This window comes from Pristis pectinata, chromosome 1, assembly GCF_009764475.1.
Source record: "Pristis pectinata isolate sPriPec2 chromosome 1, sPriPec2.1.pri, whole genome shotgun sequence".
NCBI lineage: Eukaryota > Metazoa > Chordata > Chondrichthyes > Rhinopristiformes > Pristidae > Pristis > Pristis pectinata.
The window spans coordinates 88328478-88352248 of record NC_067405.1 but is presented as its reverse complement, the minus strand read 5'-3'; the positions used below and the strand labels follow the sequence as shown (position 1 = coordinate 88352248).

Genomic DNA, 23771 nt, shown 5'->3' with positions numbered 1-23771 from the left:
AATGGTGAAGATTCCCAGAATGTGTGAAGATAAAATGTAAGCTTGCTCTGTAGTATCCCACCATATTACCTTCAATCTAACATCACATTGCCTACTGTAACGATAAGCCCAGCATCTATCCCTTATTCAGTCGTGATAATTTAGTGCCAGATGCAGCAGGATAAAACTTGCTCAGATACCAATCTGTGATTAGTAATTGAATCTTGGCTTGCACCAAATGGTGGTTACCTGTATGAGGGAGAAGTTGTGTGGCTGCCTATTGCTGGTCTGTTTAATGAACTGACAGTAGATTTCGTTCTGTAGCTCCGTGTGCGTCAAGCAAACCTGAAGTGCATTCTGAGCCAGTGACACGTGGTAGTCAATTGAAGGGGCTTCCACCAGCACATTGATGAACAATTGGCATGACTGTGGGGAAAGAATACAAGTGAGGTGCAGCACATTACTCAGTATCCAGGCATCGTATTGGCTTGTAGGTCATACTAACCAGGAACAAGATGTGGATGAACACATCCAATCAAAGAAAAGCAACTCAACCAAACTGCGGCAACCAACCCCAACCAGACGAGGCCGACCCAATCCCAGCCAGACGAGGCCAACCCAAACCCCGCCAGACGAGGCCAACCCAAACCCAGCCAGACGAGGCCAACCCAATCCCAGCCAGACGAGGCCAACCCAAACCCAGCCAGACGAGGCCAACCCACACCCAGCCAGACGAGGCCAACCCAAACCCAACCAGACGAGGCCAACCCAATCCCAACCAGACGAGGCCAGCACAAACCTAGCTGAATGTATGGGTCACGCAGTTGGGAAAATTTGGGTTGGATGCCTTTTGTATATTAAATGCACACAAAACACGTGCAGGATTTATGAAGTGGAGGCAACTCATGTTTATCAACAACACCCCTGCTCATCTTGGACACTTTGACGGTACAAAGGGCTTTCATCTGCCATTGTCGAGTTAGCGGAGAAGCTCAGGTAAGTGTCTGATCGTGGGCTGTGGAGAGGGGAGAGGTGTGTGTCAGAGTTCAAGTCCATGGTTGTGTTGTGGGGTTATAGGCGTGGAACATCACTCGGCATCACTGCATGTTTCCTGGCTGCCTCAGTGCATCAGCACAGCATGTGCACAGATTCAAGGAATATGCAAGGTGGCAGCTGAGAAGTTGTTTAATCAAGTTGCATCACAGATACAAAACCCTGAAAGTACGAACCACCAGACTCGAGGACAGGTTCTATCCCACTGTTACCAGACTCCTGAATGGACCTTTCATATGCTAAAAGATGAACTCTTGATCTCCCCCTCTACCTTGTTGTGGCCCTTGCACCTTGCCTGCCTGCACTGCACTTTCTCTGTAACTCTAACTCTTTATTCTGCATTTTCTCTTTTACTACCTCAATGTAATTACATATGGCGTGATGTGTCTGGATGGCAGGCAAAACAAAAGTGTTTCACTGTATCTCGGTATGTGTAACAATAATAAACCAATAGATCCCACATACACTGCATTAATGCATGGCTGAATTTCCAGGCCTCTCTCTACATCTCTTCCATCAAACTTATCGGAAAGATCCACGAGAAGGAGAGGAAAGTGGAAAATTGGAGGGAATTACAAAGGTTCAGTGGCTGGATGAGGAGACGTATAGGGCTTGGGCTTGCCCAGGAGGCCAAGATGGGTGGATAGCTGTTAGTTTGGGGGAGATTATGGACACAGGAAGGGACCCAGCCATGGAGACATTTCAAACTGGAAGTAGTGGGGTCCTGGGGGCCAATATAACTCAGTAATGAAAAGATGGAAGGGCATGCTAGACAGTCACACTGCACTGAAATATCCAAACTACGTGAGGAACATTGGCTTCAACAAAAAGGAGTATTCTGAGTGAGAAAGCTTCAGCAATAAATCATGGTATCTGATTACATCCAAACTGCTCCACACCAATCAGAGGTAACACAGAGTGCAGAGCTTTTACCTTGAAGAGTTTCAGTGCTTCTGTTTGCAGTGCGTCGGAGGGGAGGGTGGTAAGGGCATTGAGGATGCCGTCTTTACTGCAGCACAGGACTGGGTGCTTCCAGATGGGCGAGTCTGCAGGCAACAAAGCAAGAGGCATGTGTCATGTGGTACCCTCACTCCGAAATAGGGTCTACTGCGTTTGTCTAGGAGAGATTGGATTCACCACGAGGGAGAGTTCTTGTTGCATCACCAGGATGCTGACCAAAAGGCAGTGTGGGTATCACCCAATATTGGCACCAAGCCTCTCCCTGACCCTACTCTGGGCACTGTGCCCTGACTCGGAAAGGTTGTCAGCTTCTACGGCCCCCTAGTGCTAACTGCCTGAGTACATCTCCTGCTAAAACCACCAAGCCAGGCTATTGGATAGGGCTGGCTCAGACCAAAGAACCCTCCACCAGCCCACCAGTTGTTGGGGATGGTGAAGGAGACTGTGGAGGAATAGATGGCAGACTGAATCCCAGACCATGTGAAGGGATTTCTTGTTGCTGAAACAATTCACTCCACTCCGTCTGAAAGACACAGAATGTTGGACAACTCACACCACAGAAACAGGCCATTTGGCCCTCTGGTATTTATGCTCCTCTTACCCTCTCAGCACATCTTCCCTTTCCTTCCCACCTCATCTGCTTATTCAGCAGGCCCATGGATACATCTCCACCGCTCAGAAGGAGTGTGGGAAACGGGGTCCCAATGTGTTTAATGGGAGCATGGGCAACAGGGTCCCAGTGTGTTTAATGGGAGTGTGGGCAACGGGGTCTCAATGTGTTTAATGGGAGTGTGGGCAACGGGGTCTCAATGTGTTTAATGGGAGTGTGGGCAACGGGGTCTCAATGAGTTTAATGGGAGCGTGGGCAACGGGGTCCCAGTGTGTTTAATGGGAGTGTGGGCAACGGGGTCTCAATGAGTTTAATGGGAGTGTGGGCAACGGGGTCTCAATGTGTTTAATGGGAGTGTGGGCAACGGGGTCTCAATGAGTTTAATGGGAGCGTGGGCAACGGGGTCTCAATGAGTTTAATGGGAGCATGTGAAACATGAACCGGAGAGCTTAAAGGGAGTGTGGGAAATAAGACCCAGTGAGCTAGCTACTGAACCATCAGGACTTCCGAATAATCATAGAGTGGATTATTGGCATTTTACTGGGGCATCACTTGGTAATCCACCAAGACAGTACTAGACAGGCCCAGCCCCTGGATCAGTGTCTCTCTGTGTGGCACTCACTTGACTGTCCATCGACGTCCAGCAGTCTTCCAATGAGCCGCTCATACTCTGTACCTACTTTGGAACGGCTGCTCCCAGCTGCCACAGTCAAATGGTAGAGCCAGGTATCCTGTGGAGAAGCAACACGTAATGGTAGAAAGCACAGTGACTCGTATTCCAGTGTCCCTGAGGGACAGGTCTGGCAAGCCGAGGGAGCAGGGGCAGAGTACAGTCACATGGTGGTAAATGGACTAGAAATCCAGTGCATTATACTTATAATCCAGATAACAACAGAGTCATGCAGCACAGAAACAGGCCCTTTGGCCCACTGAATCCATGCCAACCATCAACCACCCATTTACACCAATGCTACACTGAATCCCATTTTATTCCCCCCACATTCCCATCAACTCCCCCCAGATTCTACCACTCCCCTACACACTAGAGGCAATTTACAGCGGCCAACCAACCCACATGTCTTTGGGATGTGGGAGGAAACCGGAGCACCCGGAGGAAACTCACACGGTCACAGGGAGAACGTGCAAACTCCACATAGACAGCGCCCGAGGTCAGGATTGAACCCAGATCACTGAAGCTGTGAGGCAGCTGCTCTACCAGCTGTGCCACTGTCTTCTTCTGGATGACCAGCCGATGCATCAGTCAATGATCACAGATCCTCAAACCCAGCGGACCACCAGAATTGGGTAACCAATTCTGAAATATACCAAATTCCAACCACATTCCCACCATAATCACTGCTTCTCCCAGGTATAAGTTTGGTGGAACACGGCTAACTTAGTCAATATTAAATATAGGAGTTAGCTGCAAATGGTTAAGGTCAGATTTAGTTATAATGTGTTCCAGTTGGGATTAATTGACAAAGCAGGATTGCTGTTCCTGAGCAGACACACTCCTGGAAGTATCATTGTGATTCCTGCCTCAGCTGTCCTGTTCTTTGTCTATAAATCAGCCACTGGTCACCAGACCAGGTCCCCCTCAGCTTTCCAGTGAATTGGCTCCTTGTTACTTAATAGATGGTTCTTGACAGAATGTCAAATAAACTTTGTCCCAACCTTCAACACTGCTATAACTTGTAAAACAAATGTGTTCAGAGATCTTTTTTAAAGTAACTTTGTCTGTCCAATATTCCCTGCTTTGCTTCAGACACCATCTCAAGAATAATCTTTACTTCCAGGAGACTTGAGCACAGCCCTGGAGGGTTGGAAGCCTACAATACAGTAAAGTCTGATTACCCGCCAGACTCCACTGTCTTCAGTGAGGAACACTGCACTGAGACAGACAGCTAAAGCTCAATGTTAATGGAAAGACCAACACAAGAACACAAGAAAATAGGAACAGGAGTAGGTCATCAGACCCTTCAAACCTGCCCCACCATTTAATATGATCATGGCTGATCTATGCTTTCTTCAACTCCTCTTCTGTGCCATTTCTCTATACCTCCCTTTTCCGTGATCTATCAAATATTTATCCACCTTCACACTTTAAATACTTCTAATGATTCAGCTTTCACCACCCCCCTGGGCAGAGAATTCAAGAGATTGGCCACACTATGCGAGAAGAAATTTCTACTTGCCTCAGTCTTAAATGACTGGCCCCTTGTTTTGTAATTATGTCCCTTTGTTTGAGACTCTCCAATGATGAAAACATCTCATCATCTACCCAGTCCAGTCCCTTTAGGATTGTGTATGTTTAAATAAGGTCACCTCTCATTCTCCTAAACTCCAATGAATACAGGCCCAAACTATTTAGTCTCTCTTGGTAGGACAACCCTCTCATCGCAGGAATTAGCCTGGTGAATCTCCTGTGTACTGCCTCCAATGTTACAGTATCTTTTTATTAGTTAAGGGGACCAAAACTGTGCACAGTATTCCAGGTGAGGCCTCACCAACACACTGTACAATTGCAACAAAACTTCCCCATTTTTAAATGCCAACCCCTTTGCTATGAAGGCCAAAGTGCTGTTTGCCTTCTTAATTACTTGTTGGACCTGCCTACTAAATTTTAATGATTCATGCACTAGAATAACTAGATCCTTTGTGTTGTCCTCCACAACTTACGAATGCCTGACTTATGTACAGTTTGTACATAAGATCGAGTGTTTGGAAGACCAGAGAGATGGATTTGCTGGCTGCTGCAGGGCTCCAGGCATCTTCTGCCTGGTGGGAACTCTGTTCACGGCCTCATTTCCAACTTGCCCACTCTCTGGGTTACGAACAGTTCACAGGAATAGAACCCTGTCATAACCTGGGGAAGACCTGTACTTCACTCACCTTCAGTCTCTCTTCATTTACATAATCATCTGCCTTTTGATTTCTCCTACCAAAGTACATGACCTCATAGTTCCCTACATTAACCTTCACTTGCCAGTCTTTTGTCCACTCACTCAATCCATCCATATCCCACTGCAGAATCACAGAGTCCTTATCACAACATGGCTTTGATCTATTTTCGTATCATCAGCAAAGCTTTTTTGCTGATGATACAAAAATAGATGATACGAAAATAAATCTGCCAACCTTTTTTGGCAAAGGTTCCTTCTACTCTCCTCCCCCACCTCTGCCCCCTCCCGAACATGCTTGGGATCAATTATAGAGTCATAATGCATGGACACAGGCTCTTTGGCCCAAACTGGTCCATGCCGACCATGATGCCAGTCTAAGCCAGTCCCATTTGCCGGTGTTTGGCCCACATCCCTCTAATCCTTTCCTATCCATGTACCTGTCCAAGTACCTTTTAAATGTTTTATTGTTTTATTGCCTCAACTTCTTCCTCAGGCAACTCCTTCCAAATTCATACCAGCATCTGCATGAAGGAGTTGCCCCTCAGGTACCTATTAAGTTTTTCCCCTCTCACCTTAAACCTATGCCCTCTGGTTCTTGATTCCCCAACCCTGGGAAAAAAGACTGTGGGCATTCACCTTATCTACACCCCTCATGATTCTATACATCTCCATAAGGTCACCCCTCATTCTCCTACGCTCCAAGGAATAAATTCCTAGCCTCCCCAACCTCTCCCTACAACCCAGTCTCCCGAATCCCGGCAACTACCTCCGCCTTCCCAAATGACCTCTCACCTTCTCCTGTTTCGTTCCAATCAACAGGTAAGTCGGGCTTTGATCCTTTGGATGGATGACCAGGGTGAAGTGGGAGGAAAGGAACCCTCGGCCCCCAGCCTCATAATCCTCGTCCGAGTCGCAGGAGCGGTCCACCTCTTCGACTTTAGCCTCCCTGACCTTCAGGTGACCTAGGGGGAACTAAATGATCACAGAGAGTATTATAACAAAATCCATCTCCTTCCTTACATGCCTCACACACAAAGCCAGCACTGGAGTGATAACAGCAGCACAAAACCCGCAGAGGAAAGCAGTCAACCATCTACTATTTGGAAGCAAGCTTTGTACCCCATTGAGATTGCTCCTTGATTGGTTCTGCATGGCTCCTCAGCCTCTATAACCCAGCTCTATGTGCCCAGGCTTGTCACTGGTTATTCTTGTGATAGAAGTCTACTTGCATATCTTTTGGAGTGCATTACTGGCACCAGGGCCATTAATGGAATGTTAACCAGCAAAGATTTCGAGACAGCTCTACCTGCAATCATGACTGAGTTCCAATTACAACCTGAGCCCATATCTGCAGCCCAAAATTGCTGAATAAACAGGAACTCAAACAGTTATGCAGCAAGTTTAATGTTATTGTCTCAAGTTCACTACATCCCTGATATCAGTCTTAAATATACCACTCCTAGTTTGAGCCTATGTTATCTCAGAGTTACCTGCTCTGTCCAATTTTACTCTATTACATCCATCTCACATACTGCTATGGAGCTAACTGCTTTCAGACAGAGGGGACCAATTTTAACTTGCCGAAGTTAACGGCCGCTAAATGAGGTTAGAAGATTTACTTCCAATGCACTGGCAACTGTTATTTCCACTGAGGCCTACTAGTGGATGGTGAGCTCTAATTAATTGCAGGCAGTGGGCCCATTTAAATATACAAACCAGTGTATTCCCACACCTGCAGGACTTAGCTTGCTGCTTTGAGCAAGATGGCTCTGGGTCTGGGACGTATGCACACTGCCAGTTCTACCAGCACAGGAGAGAGAAGCTTCAAGTTCTTGGTGCAGGTCCAGGCAAAGTACAAGTGCTCCTCCAGGCGTGGCTCCAGTTCCCCCATCCCAGCAATCATCGTCCTGAACTCGGCGGGTGGAAGGGCCCGTTTCTGTGCCGTCTCTCTCTATGAACCAAGTGTTGCACTGGCACAGGCGTCTGGTATGGGCATTGCCTTGGAACTTATTAAAGGATGACTGAGCCTCACAATGACTCTCGTTTACTCACTGCTTGTGTGGACAGAGTACGTCACCTCTCCAGATACCATGACACAACACACCTCCGGTTCTCTTAGTCCTTCATAAAGCTCAAGCCTTTGGCAATCCCAAGGATCTCTGTTACCTCCAGGCCTTCAATATCTGGCTAGTCTCACCCCAACCACAGCAGCATACTTGGCATACACTGTATGGCAGAGAAACATGGCCGCTCACGGAGAGAGGAAGGTGGCGGTGTTGCTGAAGGTCGGGGTGGAGACGCGGGAGGTGTTGGTGAGTCTCTCCGCCCCACAGACTACTGACAGGTCACACAGAAGGACACAGTGAAAACCTTGAAGGGCCATTGCAATCTCACACTGGTAGAGATTTCGTTGAGAGCTACATGTTTGGCATGTGTAACCAGGGACTGGAGGAAATGGTTGGTGAATGCATTTGGGCTGATGGCACTGGTTAATGGGCGTAACTTTGACATCAGGCGTCCTCATGTTTTCTTACAACATAGAAGGAGGCCATGCAGCCCATCAAATCTATACCAGCTCTCAGAGCATTCTGATCAGCCCCCTTCTCCCACTTATTTCCTTGTAACCTATTCTCTCTCACATGCCCATCAACCTCCCCCAGATTCTACACACTAGGCACAATTTAGAGGGCAACTAATTCTACCAACTCGCACGTCTTTGGGATGTGGGAGGAAACCAGAGCACACGGGGGAAACCAACTCGGTGACAAGGAGAATGAGTAAACTTCACACAAGACAGCAGCAGAGGTCAGAGTCAAACCTGGGTCTCTGGAGCTGTGAGGCAGCAGGTCTACTGGTTGAGCAACATTGTGGGAAACAGTGAGTGGACTGGAGGTTGAGAGATGAAGCTACTTGTTACGCTGCACCACATGATCAAGGGAGCATGTAGAGCAGCTGCCAGTATCAAGATGGGGCTTAAAACCATGGCACAGGGCATGGTTCCTAGATGCAATAAGGAACAGTCTTTAATGGTAGAGTGGTCTTCTTCACAGCTGAGTGTCATGTGGGGTCAGTGGGAAACCAGCAGAGTGTAAAGGGCAGGAGGCCTTGCCATGAATGTTCTGGAAGCCGTCCTTCCACAGACTGCTCGTTGAAGGTGTCATTGGGTGGGGCATGCTGCACGGGGTGCGGGACCCTGAGGAAAACAGCTGTCCAAAGACAGTCGTCTCCATTTGGCTCAGACGCAAGTTTGAGGAATGGGTCCACTAGACTGCTCTACCTATAGTAGAATCAGATGAAGAGGTGGGAGCAGGAGTGCCGAATGATATCTACTGCACATTCCAGGAGGGTGATAAGGGCAGTATTGTTAAGGCCATCTTACTGATTCGGGAAGCAACAAAAAATAAGTGCAGCAAATCAGTCTGTTGTAGGCCAGGACCTGGATCGAAAATGCGTTCACCCCATTCCGCTGGGGTGGGGCAAAAACTTAAAGCACTTGAGCAAGGTAGATCCTTGGAGTTTTGAACAGTTGGGTCTCTAGGAGAGTCGGATGAGTTAGGGTTGCCTGTTATAAATTTTTTTTAAATTAAAAAGAAAATTTTTTTTTATTTACAGCGTGGTAACAGGCCCTTCTGGCCCAATGAGTCCCTGCCGCCCATTCTTTTTTAAACCCAAATTAACCTACCCTTATGTCTTTGCAATGTGGGAGGAAACCGGAGCACCCGGAGGAAACCCACGCAGACATGGGAGAACGTACAAACTCCTTACAGACAGCAACGGGAATAGAACCCCAATCGCTGGCGCTGTAACAGTGTCACACTAACCGCTATGCTACCGTGCCGCCCATAGTTATAGTTATGTGCTATGGGCTTGCACCATCAATCTTGGGAGTGGACCGGACGGAGTCACTGGGATTGAGTGTTAGAAGGGATCCTAGCAATGGACACCGAGGTCCAGGAGCCACTCACACATTAGGGTGCATTGACACATTCCAAACAGACCACTGAGCCAGAAGCCTTGGGGAGGTGACAGTGGCAGACCAGGGTTAGAGGCTGCAGCACCAATGAGCTAGCTATTGAAAATGGTAGTTCAATGATTATTATGCAACCACCTGGGACACTGAGAGAAAGTCTAACCAGTGAACGATGACAGTTCTCTTCATGAGGCCAGGTGTGGTGATATCAAGGTATCGGTAACAATACAACACCACTGTGAATGGAATTTTCTGCCAGTCCATTGGACAGAGAACATAATGCCCGGGCTGAAATGCGAGGTCTTCCCAGAAGGTGGTAATCCAGCTGTTTTGGCTGATGCATGCAGATGTTGTGCATCAAGGAAGCTGAAGAAAAACCAAGAGCTGTTGTGAAACTACATGGCAGCGAATGGAGACTTCAGAATGGGCAGGCACAGTAGTGTAGCAGTTAGCAAAATGCTTTACAGCACCAGTGACCCAGGTTCAATTCCAGCCACTGTCTGTAAGGAGTTTGTACGTTCTCTCTGTGCCTGCGTGGGTTTCCTCTGGGTGCTCTGGTTTCCTTCCACATTCCAAAGATGTATGGGTTAGGAAGTTGTGGGCATGCTATGTTGGCGCCAGAAGAGTGGCGACACTTGTGGGCTGCCCGCAGAACACTACGCAAAAAGATGCATTTCACTGTGTTTCGATGTATATGTGGCTAATAAAGATATCTCATCTTACACCTCCACAGACATAATGAGCAGAATGAGGACTTTCTTCAAGAGACATGGATCCACAGAGCTCCATCACAACCCACTATCACTTCAAACACCTACACCCAGCTCTCTAGTCTTCAGTGGAAATAGACTCTCTCTGGAACTGTAGATTCTCATTTGTGCCATCATCTTATGGATCAATATCAAGTGATCTCATTAAGTTCAACATCCTTTCGAGACCACACTCAGTCCCAAACTGTGGTATCCCTGATGTTTTGAACAGGTTCACCTCCGCTCAGCTCCAAGATCGGAATGCCCAACACCACCGACCTCCTTTCCAATGGCTTTATCATTCTGCATTTGCACATTTCAAACGTCATTTCTTAGAGATTGCTGATCCACCACAGGTATTGCAATGGCAATGCAATGTTACCTGGTGCACTACCTTTAGTGGAAACTGGTACACGTCCAGTAACACACCACAGCTAGTATACTTCCCAGCTGCATATTTACTGACAAATATCTACCCCAATTCAGGAGTAAACTTTTCAAGATTATCAAAGAATAATCACAGTCTCTATTTCCATACTTCCTTACAACATAGGAGGAAGCCACTTGGCCTATCGAGTCTATTCTGGCTCACAAAACAATCCCATTCCCTCATTAATTATTCCTGTCCTCTCTTCGTCCCATATTCCCATCAACTCCCCTCAGACTCTACTCCTCACCTACACACTAGGGGCAATTTATAGCAGCCAATTAACCTACCAATCTGCACGAACTTTGGGACATGGGAGGAAACTGGAGCACCCGGAGGGAATCTATGCAGGCACAGGGAGAGCATGCAAACTCCACACAGGCAGCACCCGAGGTCAGGATTGAACCCGGGTTCCTGAAGCTGTGAGGCAGCGACTCTACTAGCTGCACCACTGTGTCGCCCTCTTTCCATCCACCAATGCCACTCCACTCTTCACATTATCATTTTATCAGCAAAAGGTTAGCCGTGTTTTTTTACCCTCAATTAGCCACGCGTGGCTGGTACATTTCTTGCCTTACATCAGGCAGGGACCCAAAGCAGCCGCAGTGGATTGCTCATATTGCACCACAACGAGGCAGCAGAATGGACCCACCTGTCCCTCAATCATTTGACCGGAGTCTATTTCTGGGTCATTTTACCAGTAGTCTTTAAGTACCTTGTCGTCCTGATTCCGGAAATAGTAGAACATCTTCCCTATGAGAGTGCACCAGACCAGCTTGGAATAGCCATGTCTCACCTGTAAGGCATGTGAAGAACATTGAACCATCAGTACTTTGTGCAAGTGTGTGTAAAGTGAACTGAAGGACATCTGAGTCTGGATTTACAATCAGATAAATACTACAAACCTTATACCATTTTCCCATCATTTAACCTTGGAGAAAATAAAATGTTGAAGGAAAGTTGGATTCTTGATTAGTTGGGATTCAAAAAAAACAACTTTCCAACACTTTCCATCATTTAAAATTGTGGGTATTCAGATTGGGAGCAATCTCTCCCTAAGTGGCTATGCTTCAGGGTTAGAGGCACAACTGTTGTAAACTTCATCCAGGACTGAGCCAAAAAGTTTCAATTAAACTTTTGGGAGGGGGACTGCATATCGAGGATTTTTGAAATGTCTTTGTGGAAACACCATTGCTGAAACAAGAGCTTACCAGCACCCCCCTCTAAGCTGGGCAGAATCTGCTGATCCTGTTCACAAGCACCAAGGGAGGTAGTTTAAAAGACTCATCACAATCATACACACAGGACGAGGTTAAAGCAAGCTGCTTTTTGACAATGTGCAACTTTCAGCCTTGGGGGAAAACAAAAGCAGCTCCTAATGTTCAACAGAGCTCAAACAAAAGCAAAGAGCCTTCAACCGAGAGGATTGACACAAAGATTAGCAGGCCCTAGGTTTGTCCCGAGATAGTTGATGTATTATCAACCCCTGCTCCAGCTGGTGGAGCAGGGGTTGATAATACATCAACAATCCACATTTATATAGCGTCGAATGGATATTAGGGCAGGGAATCACCTAAAGGGAATCAAGGCAAAGGAGATCAGATTGCAGCAGGTGACCAAACACTTTAGAGGCCCAGATTTAAGGAGCAGCTAAGGAGGGAAGGGAAACTTAGGGAGAGTATTCCAGCCTTCGAGGCTGAATGGGTGAAGGCACGGTTCCCACTGGCAGGAGAGGCAGAACGGGCTAGAGTTGGAGGAGGGTTGGAGGTATGGAGTTTAGAGGTTGCACCTGAGAGTCCATTAAAGGTGGAGCCCTGCTGTGAAAACGTGTGGACGTGCTCGTCAGTTGAGGCCCGTCACCTCCTCCTGCCAGCTGACAGTGCACACCTGAGGAACAGCCTACTGGCCAGGAACTGAGAGCGAATCCATAGCCAGCATACCAAGAGGAGGACAGGTGTACAGGGGGGAAAAAGAGATTTTGCTTCACGCTCCACAATATTGCACCCTCAATTCCACTTTGCACTGCAAGAAACGCTGTCCCTGCAGCATCTGAAGTCCAGACAAAAAGAATCTTCCTCGAATTATAGAGTGCTTTGGCGAGATCAGATCTGGAGAGATTGAGTAGGCTGGGACTTTTCTCCCTGGAGCATAAGAAGGTTGAGGGGTGACCTTATAGAGGTTTATAACATCATGAGGGGAATAGATAGGGTAGATAAGTCTTTTCCCTGGGGTAGGGGAATCCAAAAGCAGAGGCCATAGATTTAAGATGAGAGGGGAAATACTTAAAGGGGACCTAAGGGGCAACTTTTCCACTGAGCGTGGTGGGTATATGGAATGAGCTGCCAGAGGAAGTGGTAGAGGTGGGTACAATTACGGTTCAAAGACATCTGGACAGGTATGTGGACCGGATAGGTACAGAGGGATATGGGGCAAACACAGGCAAATAGGACTAGCTCAGGCAGGCACCTTAGTCGGCATGGACGAGCTGGGCTGAAGGGCCTTTATCCGTACTGTTTAACTCTACGACTCTAAAACCGCGTACAGTTTTGGCTTACTTACCAAAGGAAGGATATACCTGCTGAAGAGGGAGTGCAGTGAAGACTGGCTCCTGGGACAGTAGGACTGCTGAATGATTACATATGTTGATATTCAATGAAGTTCAGAAAAATGAGAGGAGGTTTATAACATCATGAGGGGAATAGATAGGGGCCTCTAAAGTGTTTGGTCACCTGCTGCAATCTGATCTCCCTAGAGGGCTCAGCGGGTTTGATGCAGGGAGGATGTTTCCCCTGGCTGGGAGTGTTTAGAACGAGGAGTCACAGTCCCAGAATATGGAGGAAAATATTTATGAGGCATCTCTTCATTCAGAAGACAGTGAACCTGTGGAATTCTCTATCACGGAGAGCTGTAGAGGATATGACTGGATAGGATTAAGGAGGAGGTGGAACGACTTTTTTGAAGTCTTCAAAGGTATGAGGAGAGAACAGGAATGTAGGGAATTGTGATTATACGGAATGGAGGAGCGTCTGGAAGGGCTGAATAGCCCACTGCTGCTGTGTCCCATGTCTCTGAGCAGCCACAGGGTGTTCCTGAGCCAGTCATTGATGGCAACCTGGAAATGTTTTAAAAGCAGCCCTGCCGAGGGTAACAAATGGTTAACTCCACATCTGGATGAGGGCTTGTGGGGGGAGGGGGGGGTTTGTTGCCAAGGTTCCAGGAGGAGAAGCCACGTAGGAGAGACCTGTGTACTAATAGAAAGCAAACCGTTAATGTGAAACTCATCTCAGAAATAAAGAGTAGGGGGAGGTGCACATTCTTCTGGCCTGGCACCGGTCCAAGTTGTTTAATTGGTTTTGCCTAAACATTGCTTTTGAACAGGCGCCAACTTCAAAGTGTTCTGTCGTGACCGCTGAGAATCCCAGAGAACCAGCTCTCTATCCTCACGTTCTAAGCAGCTGTTTGGTCGAAACATCTGGCGGACTGAATGCACCGGGCTTTGTATTAAGACAGCGCCTGCTTGTCACAGACGTGCCATCCACTGGATTTGAGCTGTTACCAAACCCCAAGGTGCAGGGATTTAGTGCAGAGGTGCAAGAGAGCTCTCACCCCTGGATTAGGAGTTGGGTGTGGGGGATGTTCATTGGAATGAACCTCCATTAAGCGTGAATGCAGTCTGATTTATGCTCTGTACGATTTTCTTTGCAAACAACTTTTACCAGAACAAAAGATATTCAGGTGCTGGAAAGCTGAAATAAGAACCAAAATTGCCAGGAACACTCAGCAGGTTCTGTCAGCATCTGTGAAGAGAGAAATAGTTAAGGATTCAGGCTGGTAACTTATCATCATTAAGCTTAAGTGTTTCCCTCTCCACGGATGCTGCCTGACATGCTGAGTGTTTCCAGAAATTTCGGTCATTAATTGAAGAAGCCCCCTCGGCATCACACAGCTGCCCTCCGCGTTGCTGTAAAAAGTGCCCCTTTGCACCAGAGAAGAACATTGGGCAGAGTGTGAAAGCAGCAGCTGGGTCACTGTTGCCTGGTCTGCAAGACAATAAAACAAGTCACATTCTCCTGCCTGCCCAGCCCCTGCACCCACTGAGCTCTCTCAAGGGTTGACCTCTTCGTGCCAATCAGTCAGGGTGCCACACGCACTGCGGGTTACTGCATGGACTAAGTCTTGCCCAAAGGCAGAAGCCATGAGCACCTGAGAAACCCTTATTCCCAATCCACTGAGCTTTAAGTCCCTGGAGGGACGACAATACCATAGAATGGTGGGACTATCATAGAGTCATACAGCATGGATATAGCCAGCCTACTCGAGTCTGTGCTGACCGTTAACCACCCAATTACACTAATCCTATGCTACCCCATTTCATTCTCCCAACATTCCCACCAACTACCCCCTAGATTTACCCTTCATGTACACATTAGGAGCAATTTACAGGGCCAGTTCACCCATCATCCTGCACGAGTTTGGGACATGGAAGCCGGAGCACCTGCAGGAAGCCCACACGGTCACAGGGAGAACGTGCAAACTCCACACAGGCAGCATCCAAGGTCAGGATAGAACCAGGTCATTGGAGCTGTGAGGCAGCGACTCTACCAGCTGTATCAGCTTTCTCATTGATGCTCTTGAGCACACAAGACGGCCCCGTGAACATCAATAAGGAATTTGGTCAGATAAGAAGCAAATATTGCACAGAGCGCTCCCCTGAATAACGTCAATGATTTGTTTCCATGTACACTTCAGAGGGCAGACAGTGCCTTGGGTCAGTGGCTCACCAAAGGCAACTCCTCCTAGTCCCTGAGGGGTGACTTGGCTCTGGAGTCTGCTAAATCTGAGGCCTATACCAAGGTTGTCATGGAGATGTACTGCACACTACTGGGGAACAGGACCCTGCCTTTCGCTATGAATACTCTCACCCCCCACACACAATCAATTAGAACGTTAATCGCACAATGCCGGGGTTTTTTCACCATTCTACAGTGGAAAGTTGAGTAATTTTTTTCTCCCCCTGGAATGAAACACAACAACAGCCACTTCCAGACCTTTCACACTGGAGATTCATCAGACTCTTCCTGGCCCTCCCCCACTGCTCACAACTCCACAGTGATCGTCCCTCCTTCTCCACACCCTCCTACCCACGCACCATGTGCACCGCCCCACCCCGCCCTCCTCCCTACCCACTGAACCTGATCTCAGGAACATGAGAACATGTTGCACCTTTTCCTCTTGCACCACAGTACTTGGTGCCCTTTTGCCAGGCCAATGAACCCTCTTGGGTGCCGTGAAATTTCAAGGCAAGGTCAACGAGGTGGCAGGTTGAAGCCCAATTCACCTTGTCCAAAGCCCACATCAGCCCCTTACCTTGGTCAGCCAGCCACGGACGGACGGCTTCCACTCGGCCTGAGAGCCAGCCGGGCTGGCCAGCTGAACCTTCAGGGTATTCTGTAGTACGCGGATCCACTCCTCGAGGATGTTGGGGGAGTCGGCAGTCAGGTAGTACGTCCTGCTCTCCGTCACCAGCTGCAGCAAGTAGAACCACAAGAAATCATCCTAGGAGTCTTCCCTTACGATCTCTTGTGCGAGGGCTGTGATCTCTAGGGAGCTCCCCCGTACCATGATGAAGCCTGTGCTCCCATTGGGGAGTGTGTGCTCTGGGGAATACTGATCTTAACACATCTCTTGTGCTGCGAGTGCCAAACAGCCTACTCCTGGTTCTTATATGTTGGATAGTTGGATGTTGATCTACAAACTAGATGAATGATTTGGATGAAAACGTACAAGGCATGTTTCGTAAGTTTGCAGTTGACACTAAAATAGGTGGTATCATTGACAGTGAAATAGTTATCAGGATTTAAAGAGGGATCTTGATCAGCTGGGTAAGTGGGCCAAGGGATGGCAAATGGAGTTTAATTCAGATAAGTGTAAGGTGTTTCATTTTGGGAAGACAAATCAGGGTCGGTCTTTCACAGTGAACGGTCAAGCCCTGGGTGGTGTTGTAGAACAGAAGGACCTACTTTCTCAAACTATATCATGTTTAAACTTGGAAAAAATTAGGAGTGGTACTGTTGATCCTTCGCTTAAATTTGAAGATATTTGGAGTCCATTTATTCATTATTTTCACAAGATGTAGATCCCCTTTCAATAACTTTCCAACTTGGAGGAACGGACTTGACGACATAATATTGCTCTGTTTCTACTGAGAAATTTTAGCCCAGTTTTTTTTTCTCTTTTTTTGTTGTTTGTTTTTCTTTTGAAAAGTTTTTTTTTGTTTAGTTTATATTGTTTATAATTTTTTTTATCGATTTGGTTTTTAAAAAAAATTTATATAATAAATCTTTTTCTTTCCTTTCTTTTATATTATATTCATTCACTAAGAGATCGTTGGATCTGCAGATTTTAAAAATATTTTATTGTTCTTTATGATTATATATGCTATGATTGTTATCCTGATCTCTTTGTATTACATGTATAAATATTGATGCTATATATCAATCTGTATTAATTTGAAAACTAATAAAAAGATTGAAAAAGAAAAAGAAGGACCTAGGAGTACAATTACATGGTTCCCCGAAAGTGGCATCACAGGTAGACAGAGTGGTGAAGAAGTTTTTTGGTCTTCATTAGTCAGGGCACTGAGCATAGAAGTTGGGATGTTATGCTGCAGTTGTACAAGTCGTTGGTGAAACTACATTTGGAATATTATGTTCAGCTTTGGCTACCATGCTATAGGAAAGATGTCATTAAGCTGGAAAGGGTGCAGAGGAGATTTATGTGGATGTCACCAGGACGAGGGACTGAGTTATGGAGAGAGGTTGAGAAGGTTGGGACTTTTTCATTTGAGCTTAGGAGAATGAAAGGTGATCTTATAGGGGTGTATAAAATCATGAGGGGCATAGATAGGGTGAATGAGAATTCCTGGGGCTGAGGTTTAAGGTGACAGGGGAGAGACTTAATAGGAACATGAGGGGCAACTTTTTCACCCAGAGGGTGGTCAGTATATCGAATGAGATGCCAGAGGAAGTGGTTGAGGCAGGTACATTAACAACATTTAGAAGCTACTTGTACAGGTACACAGATAGGAAACTTTTAGAAGGATATGGGCCAAACGCGGGCAAATGGGGCTAGCTTAGATGGGAAGCTTGGTCGGCATGGACCAGTTGGGCCGAAGGGCCTGTTTCCATGCTGTATGACTCCAAGTTTGAACATTCATACTTTGAAACTGTGTCTTTGCACACCCTCTGTACTGGATAGGCACTTCACAACCATCACATTGGATGCCTGACTTTGAACGGCAGCAGAAAGGTAATAAATAGACAGGAAAGTGTTGGAAAAATGTGAGTGGTCAGAGATGCAGAGAACCAACAGATGGGCAGGTACCTGAATGCTGGAAGGGCATAGTGATCAGTTCAGTGCACTGGGCAGAATTACTGGCTTGGATATTCCCATGGGCAGCACAATGATTTTTGCACTACATAGTACGTGCTCGTACTGTGCGGCTGGAGCCCACAGCCAGATTTTGGATCAGGCTTCTCTGTGTGCACTGTGAACTCCATCACGATAATCACTGCTGCGTGCAAAATTCTACTTTGTCCATGGGCGCGGCAGGTGGTGTGGGCCGGAGCACTGGAGTCGGTCTGGAAACAGTGGATCGAGCCAACTTCTATGCTTGTTAGAGTGTCTGATTCTACCTGGGACATGTCTGGATCATCTGTCCATCTTCCTGTACTGGGTTACTACCTCGACCTTTCATTGTCACTGACCGCCTCACATACCCCTTCCTGCCAATTTCCTCACCTTGTCCCCGGATCATCTCCCAGACTCCACTCGTTTGACTCTTGACCCACATCCCAACTTCTGATCATCTCTCAACCATCCTCCCCCCCAACCACCAATCATCTCCCCCCACCCCCCCTTCCCTCCACACAATCGCCAAGGTCCCCCCTCCACTGCCTCATGCTCATCTCCCCTTGCAATCCTCTCCCCACACCTCTTATCTCCCCCCACCCCACTTTATCCTCCCCGCTTGTCCCCAAGCTGCTCCCCTAAACGCTTGCTCTGCTCTCCACAACGGCATTAAGTTATGACAGAAAACCCACTGAGTTTCCTCACCTCGGGTCCTAGGGATTCAGACAAAACCAGGGTGGTCTCTGTCCAGGGCTGCTTAACGCACAATGTTATTCCATTTCTGTTCTGTTGAAATTAGGTAATGCAACCCACTGATGTGGCCATCTATAGGGCTCAGGACTCTTTACCGAGCAAGCTAAGAATTGAACACTGTGTCTCGTTCTGTTCCCTTACTGTGAAATAAAGGAACAGAGCCGTGTCCAGCGAAAACTCCCTGGTGCTTCCAAATCCTGAAACTCTGCCCCCAACAGCATTGTGGGTGTACCCACACCTCAAGGGCTTCAGCTCTTCAAGAAGGCAGCTCACCACCACCTTCTCAAGGGCAATTAGGGATGGGCAATTAAATGCTGGCTCAGCCTGCGAAGCCCAAATCCATTGAAAGACTATATATAATTTTAAAAAAGTGGAGGGGATCAGGCAAATTCTGATGGCCAAGCAAGGCAAGGCAAATGTGGGTAACCGAACATTTGGTGGAAGGAATAGTTGTGAGGGAGGGCTGTGAGGAAGGGGGTGAAGTTCAGGGAGGGAATTCCAGAGAGGGTGCAGATAACTGAAGACACAGATGCCACGGTGTAGAAAGCAAGGCGGAGCAGGCCAGAACTGAAGGAAGGCAGAGCTTTTGTAAGGGGGTTATGTTGAGAAACGGTCCATGGGAGGGGGAGGGATTTTACAGTATATACTGTACGTGGACAGGACACGTACAAGTTAGGATACGTCAGCAGAGTAGAAGGTGGGAGGCTGGCGAGGAACAGTTGTGGTGAGAGGTAGTGGGTGTGGCGGGGTTATTCGAGGGGTGGACGGTCACTCCCAACAGGGGGAAGGGGTGGGCGCACAGTGGTATTTCCAGTAGTTGACATTCACCCTTACCTGGAAGGTCTGAGCTCCCTCCCCACGCACAATACGACAGGAGGAGCCGAGCTCGATCCGGCCTTGGGGCTTGCGGATGACGTCACTCTGGAAGCACAACACGGTCCTCGGGAATTAGCGCAGCGTCAAAGAATAGGATCCCACGCGCCTCAACTTAACCACAGCTCTCAGTGCATCTCAACGCCTCCACTCGGGACAGGGTTACTTACAGGTGACTTGTAGTACAGGATCTCGCTGTTCCTCAGCATAAACCATCGCCTTTTCCATGTCCTTACCCGGCCTCCCATCTTCAGTAGGTACCCAGACTTTTCCAAAGGCTCCTGCAACCAACACAATGGTGGATGGGTCAGGTAGTCCGCTGAGGGAACACACTGTGTTTCAAGAGCACAGAAGTGACTCGAAAGTTGACCAGTAAGTTAGGCAATCGTCCAAGGTGGTCTCGGAGTCGAATGTGGTGTGAGAGGACAGTAAGGAAAACCATACACCAACTTCCCGAGGGAGGGTAGGTAGCTGAGGCCACCCAGGCAATATCTAGGAGCGTTCTGAAGGGAGGTAGAAGGTGACGTGATCACACATCTTGCTCAATTGTGTTGTGGAGAGATGGTGGTGGGGCATTATCATGTGATGACACTTCCCATCCAATCATGTCATGCAGACAGAGGAGAGAGGTCATACGATGACACTTTCTATCCAATCAGCCCTGGGAAAGACTGAAGGCCTTCACCTTCGGCTTACAACCTCCCTACCCATAAGGCAATGAGGTTTCAGCACTTCCGGGAAAGCTCATGCCATGGGCAACCAGCGATTACGTAGGCACCAAGTATACGGCCCACTTGCCAGAAACACCCCCACTCCATTTTCCATCTTTCACTAAAACAATCGCCTTGGTACTTCTTGCCTCTTGTGCACCTCCCAATTCCTGTTGTTCCACCACTGGCTGCCATGCCTGGGCCCCAAGCTCTCGAATGTCCTTCCCAAACCCTTCTGCCTCTCGTTCCCTCAATAAGTCTTCGACCATGCTGTTGATCATCTATCCCATAACCTCCTTGGGAGACTGGGGTCAAAATGGGTTTGATACAGCTTCTGTGAAGCTCCTGGGAACTTGTATGGGGAAAAAAGGTGCAGTGGAAATGCATGTCGCTTTGGTTTTCAAAGCCACTATCCACAACTGTATCCGCCCTTAACATTACGGTCAATATGCAAAATGGCTTTCATTTGCATATGTCAGGGTCTGATTAGGTCTACAACACCCATTGAAAGGGCCTGGTGAAGTGATTTATAAGGGTCTGAGAGAGAGGACTGATAGTAGATGGAGTTTGTACAGCTGGACTAATATCATTATTAAGTGATTGTTTCCCAAGATCCTCCAATCATTGCAACTGAGGACCAATCCTCTATTCAAGGCTCTAATGTACCGGGGGGGGGGGGGGGGGGGGGGGGGGGGGGGGGGGGAGGGAGGGAGGGAGGGAGGGAGAGAGAGAGAGAGAGAGAGAGAGAGAGAGAGTAACCTTTGAATATAGAGGAGCGGAGCTAACAACATAATAATGTTTTTTGTAACCGAAGAAACATCAGTCCAGTTTTTGTTTTGCTTTTGTTTATTATTATACTTTTTTTGATTTGGGGGTTTTCTTTTCATATAATCAAATTTCTTTTCAATTTCTTTTTTGTATCATGCTCACTTAGCAAGAGAGCGGGAGGTCCAGATTATATATTTTACTCCTTGTGAGTATAAATATTAACTGTTATTATTGTTATCCCGATCTCTTCGCACCATGTGTATAATTATTAATGTTATGTATATTAATTTGAATTAATTTGAAATTCAATAAAAAGATTGGAAAAGAGAGAGAGAGAGAGTGAGCGAGGTCTGCTCACAACTTACGTTGCAGTTGCTCTCGGTAGAGTAGACGGAACAGGTCCTGAGGAGCTTGTGCTCGGGCTCGGAATAATCACTGTCCACGGAACAGGCATCAGGAGGGATGGCATAATCGCTTTCTGAGCTGACGGAGGACATGGAGACGCCTGAGGAGAGAGACGCATCATGAGTTCCATCCCTCTCACTCATGGGCTCAGGTGCACACAGTGGAACAGTTACTGGAGGGATTGGACCAATGAAGGGGAGATGGCTTGACCACTCCATCAGATCATGAGGATAACTCCATGTTCACTCCAGCTAGTGACCCGTCCACATTTCACAAGCTTCCATAAGCTTTCTTTCTGCCAGTCGCCTCTTTCTTTGCCTGCTGTTTCTTCCACCAGTGGGAAGAGGTTCTGCCTATTCTGCCTATATCCTTTATGACTGTAAATACCTCAATCATTCATCCTGTCAACCTCCTTAGTTCTAAGAAGAACCACAACTTCTCCACTTTATCTACAGAACTGAAGTCCACCATCCCATTACAGGGACACGCTTCCTTCCTTTGCACCAAACAGCCCAACTCTAACTTCAAGGCCACATTCACCTTGCAGGACTCTTGCCATCATTTCATGTCTAACCATGGCAATTGGACCATCCCCTCCTAGAGAGGGCACACAGGCCATTCCGTCCCTCAAGAACTTCTGTACGTTGCCCAGTCAGACACAGACAACCCATTGGTCAGCTTTGTACAGGAATCAGAGTGGTTATAGCACAGTCCATTTGGCCCATCAAGCATACCGACTCCACTGCCAGAGGTATTCAGCCAGTCTCAATTTCTTGCCCTCTCCCAAGAGTGCTGCTGGTTCTTTTCTATCAGATACTTATCCAGCTCCCTTTCCAGTGCTACCAGTGTATCTGCCTCCACCGCTGTCCCTGCCCCTGCGACTGCATTCTAGACCTTAAGGGTGTGCCGCATAAAAATGTTTTTCTTCATGTCACATTTGGTTCTTTCCACCAATCACCTCGTTCTTTGCCCTCTTACACCAGTGGGAACTGTTTCTGTCTATTCTACTTATATCTTTCTTGATTGTAAATACCTCGATCATTCGCCCTCGCAACCTCCTCTGTTCCAAGGAGAAGAAACACAGCTACATAACTGAAGTTCCTTGTCCCTAGAATTTTTTTAGTAAATTTCTTCTGGACCCTCTCCAAAGTCTTTAACATCTTCCCTAAAGTGTGGTGCCCAGAACTGGACACAGTACTCCAGCCGTGTCCCAGCCAGTGTTCTATAAAGTTCCATCACTCCTTCCGTCTTTTATGCCTCTGCTTATAAAGGTCAGGATACTGTTTGCCTTCTTAAAAACGTTCTCAACCTGGCCTGTGACTTTGATCAAACAATGCACATAGCCCACCAGATCTGTGTTCTTGTATCTCCTTTAGAATCATGCTCTCTAGCATACAATGCCTCTGGTCATCCAAATTTACATTGGTGAGACCTCCTTTCTTGCAGATATTTTGCTGCGTTTTCTGATAGAGTCATACAGCAAGGAAACAGCTCTTCGGCCCAACTGGTCCATGCTGACCAAGATTCCCATCTAAACTAGTCCCATTTGCCTGTGTTTCGCCCATATCCCACTAAACCTTTCCTATCCATGTTCCTGTCCAAGTGTCTTAAATGTTGTTACTGTACCTGCCTCAACCACTCCCTCTGGCAGCTCGTTCCATATACTGAGCAGTCTCTGGATGAAAAAGTTGCCCCTCAGGTTCCTATTAAATCTCTCCCCTCTCACCTTAAATCTCTGCCCTCTAGTTCTTGATTCCCCAACTTTGGGGAACAGACTGTGCGTATTCATCCTATCTATGCCCCTCATGATTTTATACATGTCATTCTCCTCATAAATCATCATTCTCCAACACTCCAATAAAAAAAAGTCCCAACCTGCTCAACCTCTCTCCATAACTTAGTCCCTCGAGTCCTGGCAACATCCTTGTAAATCTCCTCTGCATTCTTTCCATCTTAATGGCATCTTTCCTACAGCAGGGTGACCAAAATTGAACAGAATATTCCAAACACCAATGTCTTGTACAATTCCAACATAACATCCCAACTTCTAAAATCAATGCCCTGACTGATGAAGGCCAGCATGCCAAAGCCCTTCTTCATCACCCTGCCTACCTGTGATGCCACTTTAAAGGAATCTGCTGCAATGGTGCCTCACTTCCTGCAGCATCCTAAGGTGACAACGGCTGTGACGTCGAAGAAAA

The 23771-nt window shown here is 47.3% G+C and overlaps 1 protein-coding gene across 2 annotated transcripts in view; it reads right to left on the bottom strand.

Moving 5' to 3' along the window:
• The window catches only part of plekhh1 (pleckstrin homology domain containing, family H (with MyTH4 domain) member 1), a 130323-nt gene that overhangs the window by 34336 nt on the left and 72216 nt on the right, over window positions 1-23771 (bottom strand). For both annotated transcript variants that reach the window (XM_052020199.1, XM_052020207.1), the window contains exons 11-19: window positions 21531-21670; window positions 19858-19968; window positions 19649-19735; window positions 16019-16177; window positions 11367-11447; window positions 6298-6477; window positions 3225-3333; window positions 1966-2078; window positions 229-405 (exon numbers count right to left, since the gene is read on the bottom strand). In XM_052020199.1, the coding sequence (XP_051876159.1) occupies window positions 229-405; window positions 1966-2078; window positions 3225-3333; window positions 6298-6477; window positions 11367-11447; window positions 16019-16177; window positions 19649-19735; window positions 19858-19968; window positions 21531-21670 (1157 nt within the window). The remainder of the gene's footprint in view (window positions 1-228; window positions 406-1965; window positions 2079-3224; window positions 3334-6297; window positions 6478-11366; window positions 11448-16018; window positions 16178-19648; window positions 19736-19857; window positions 19969-21530; window positions 21671-23771) is intronic.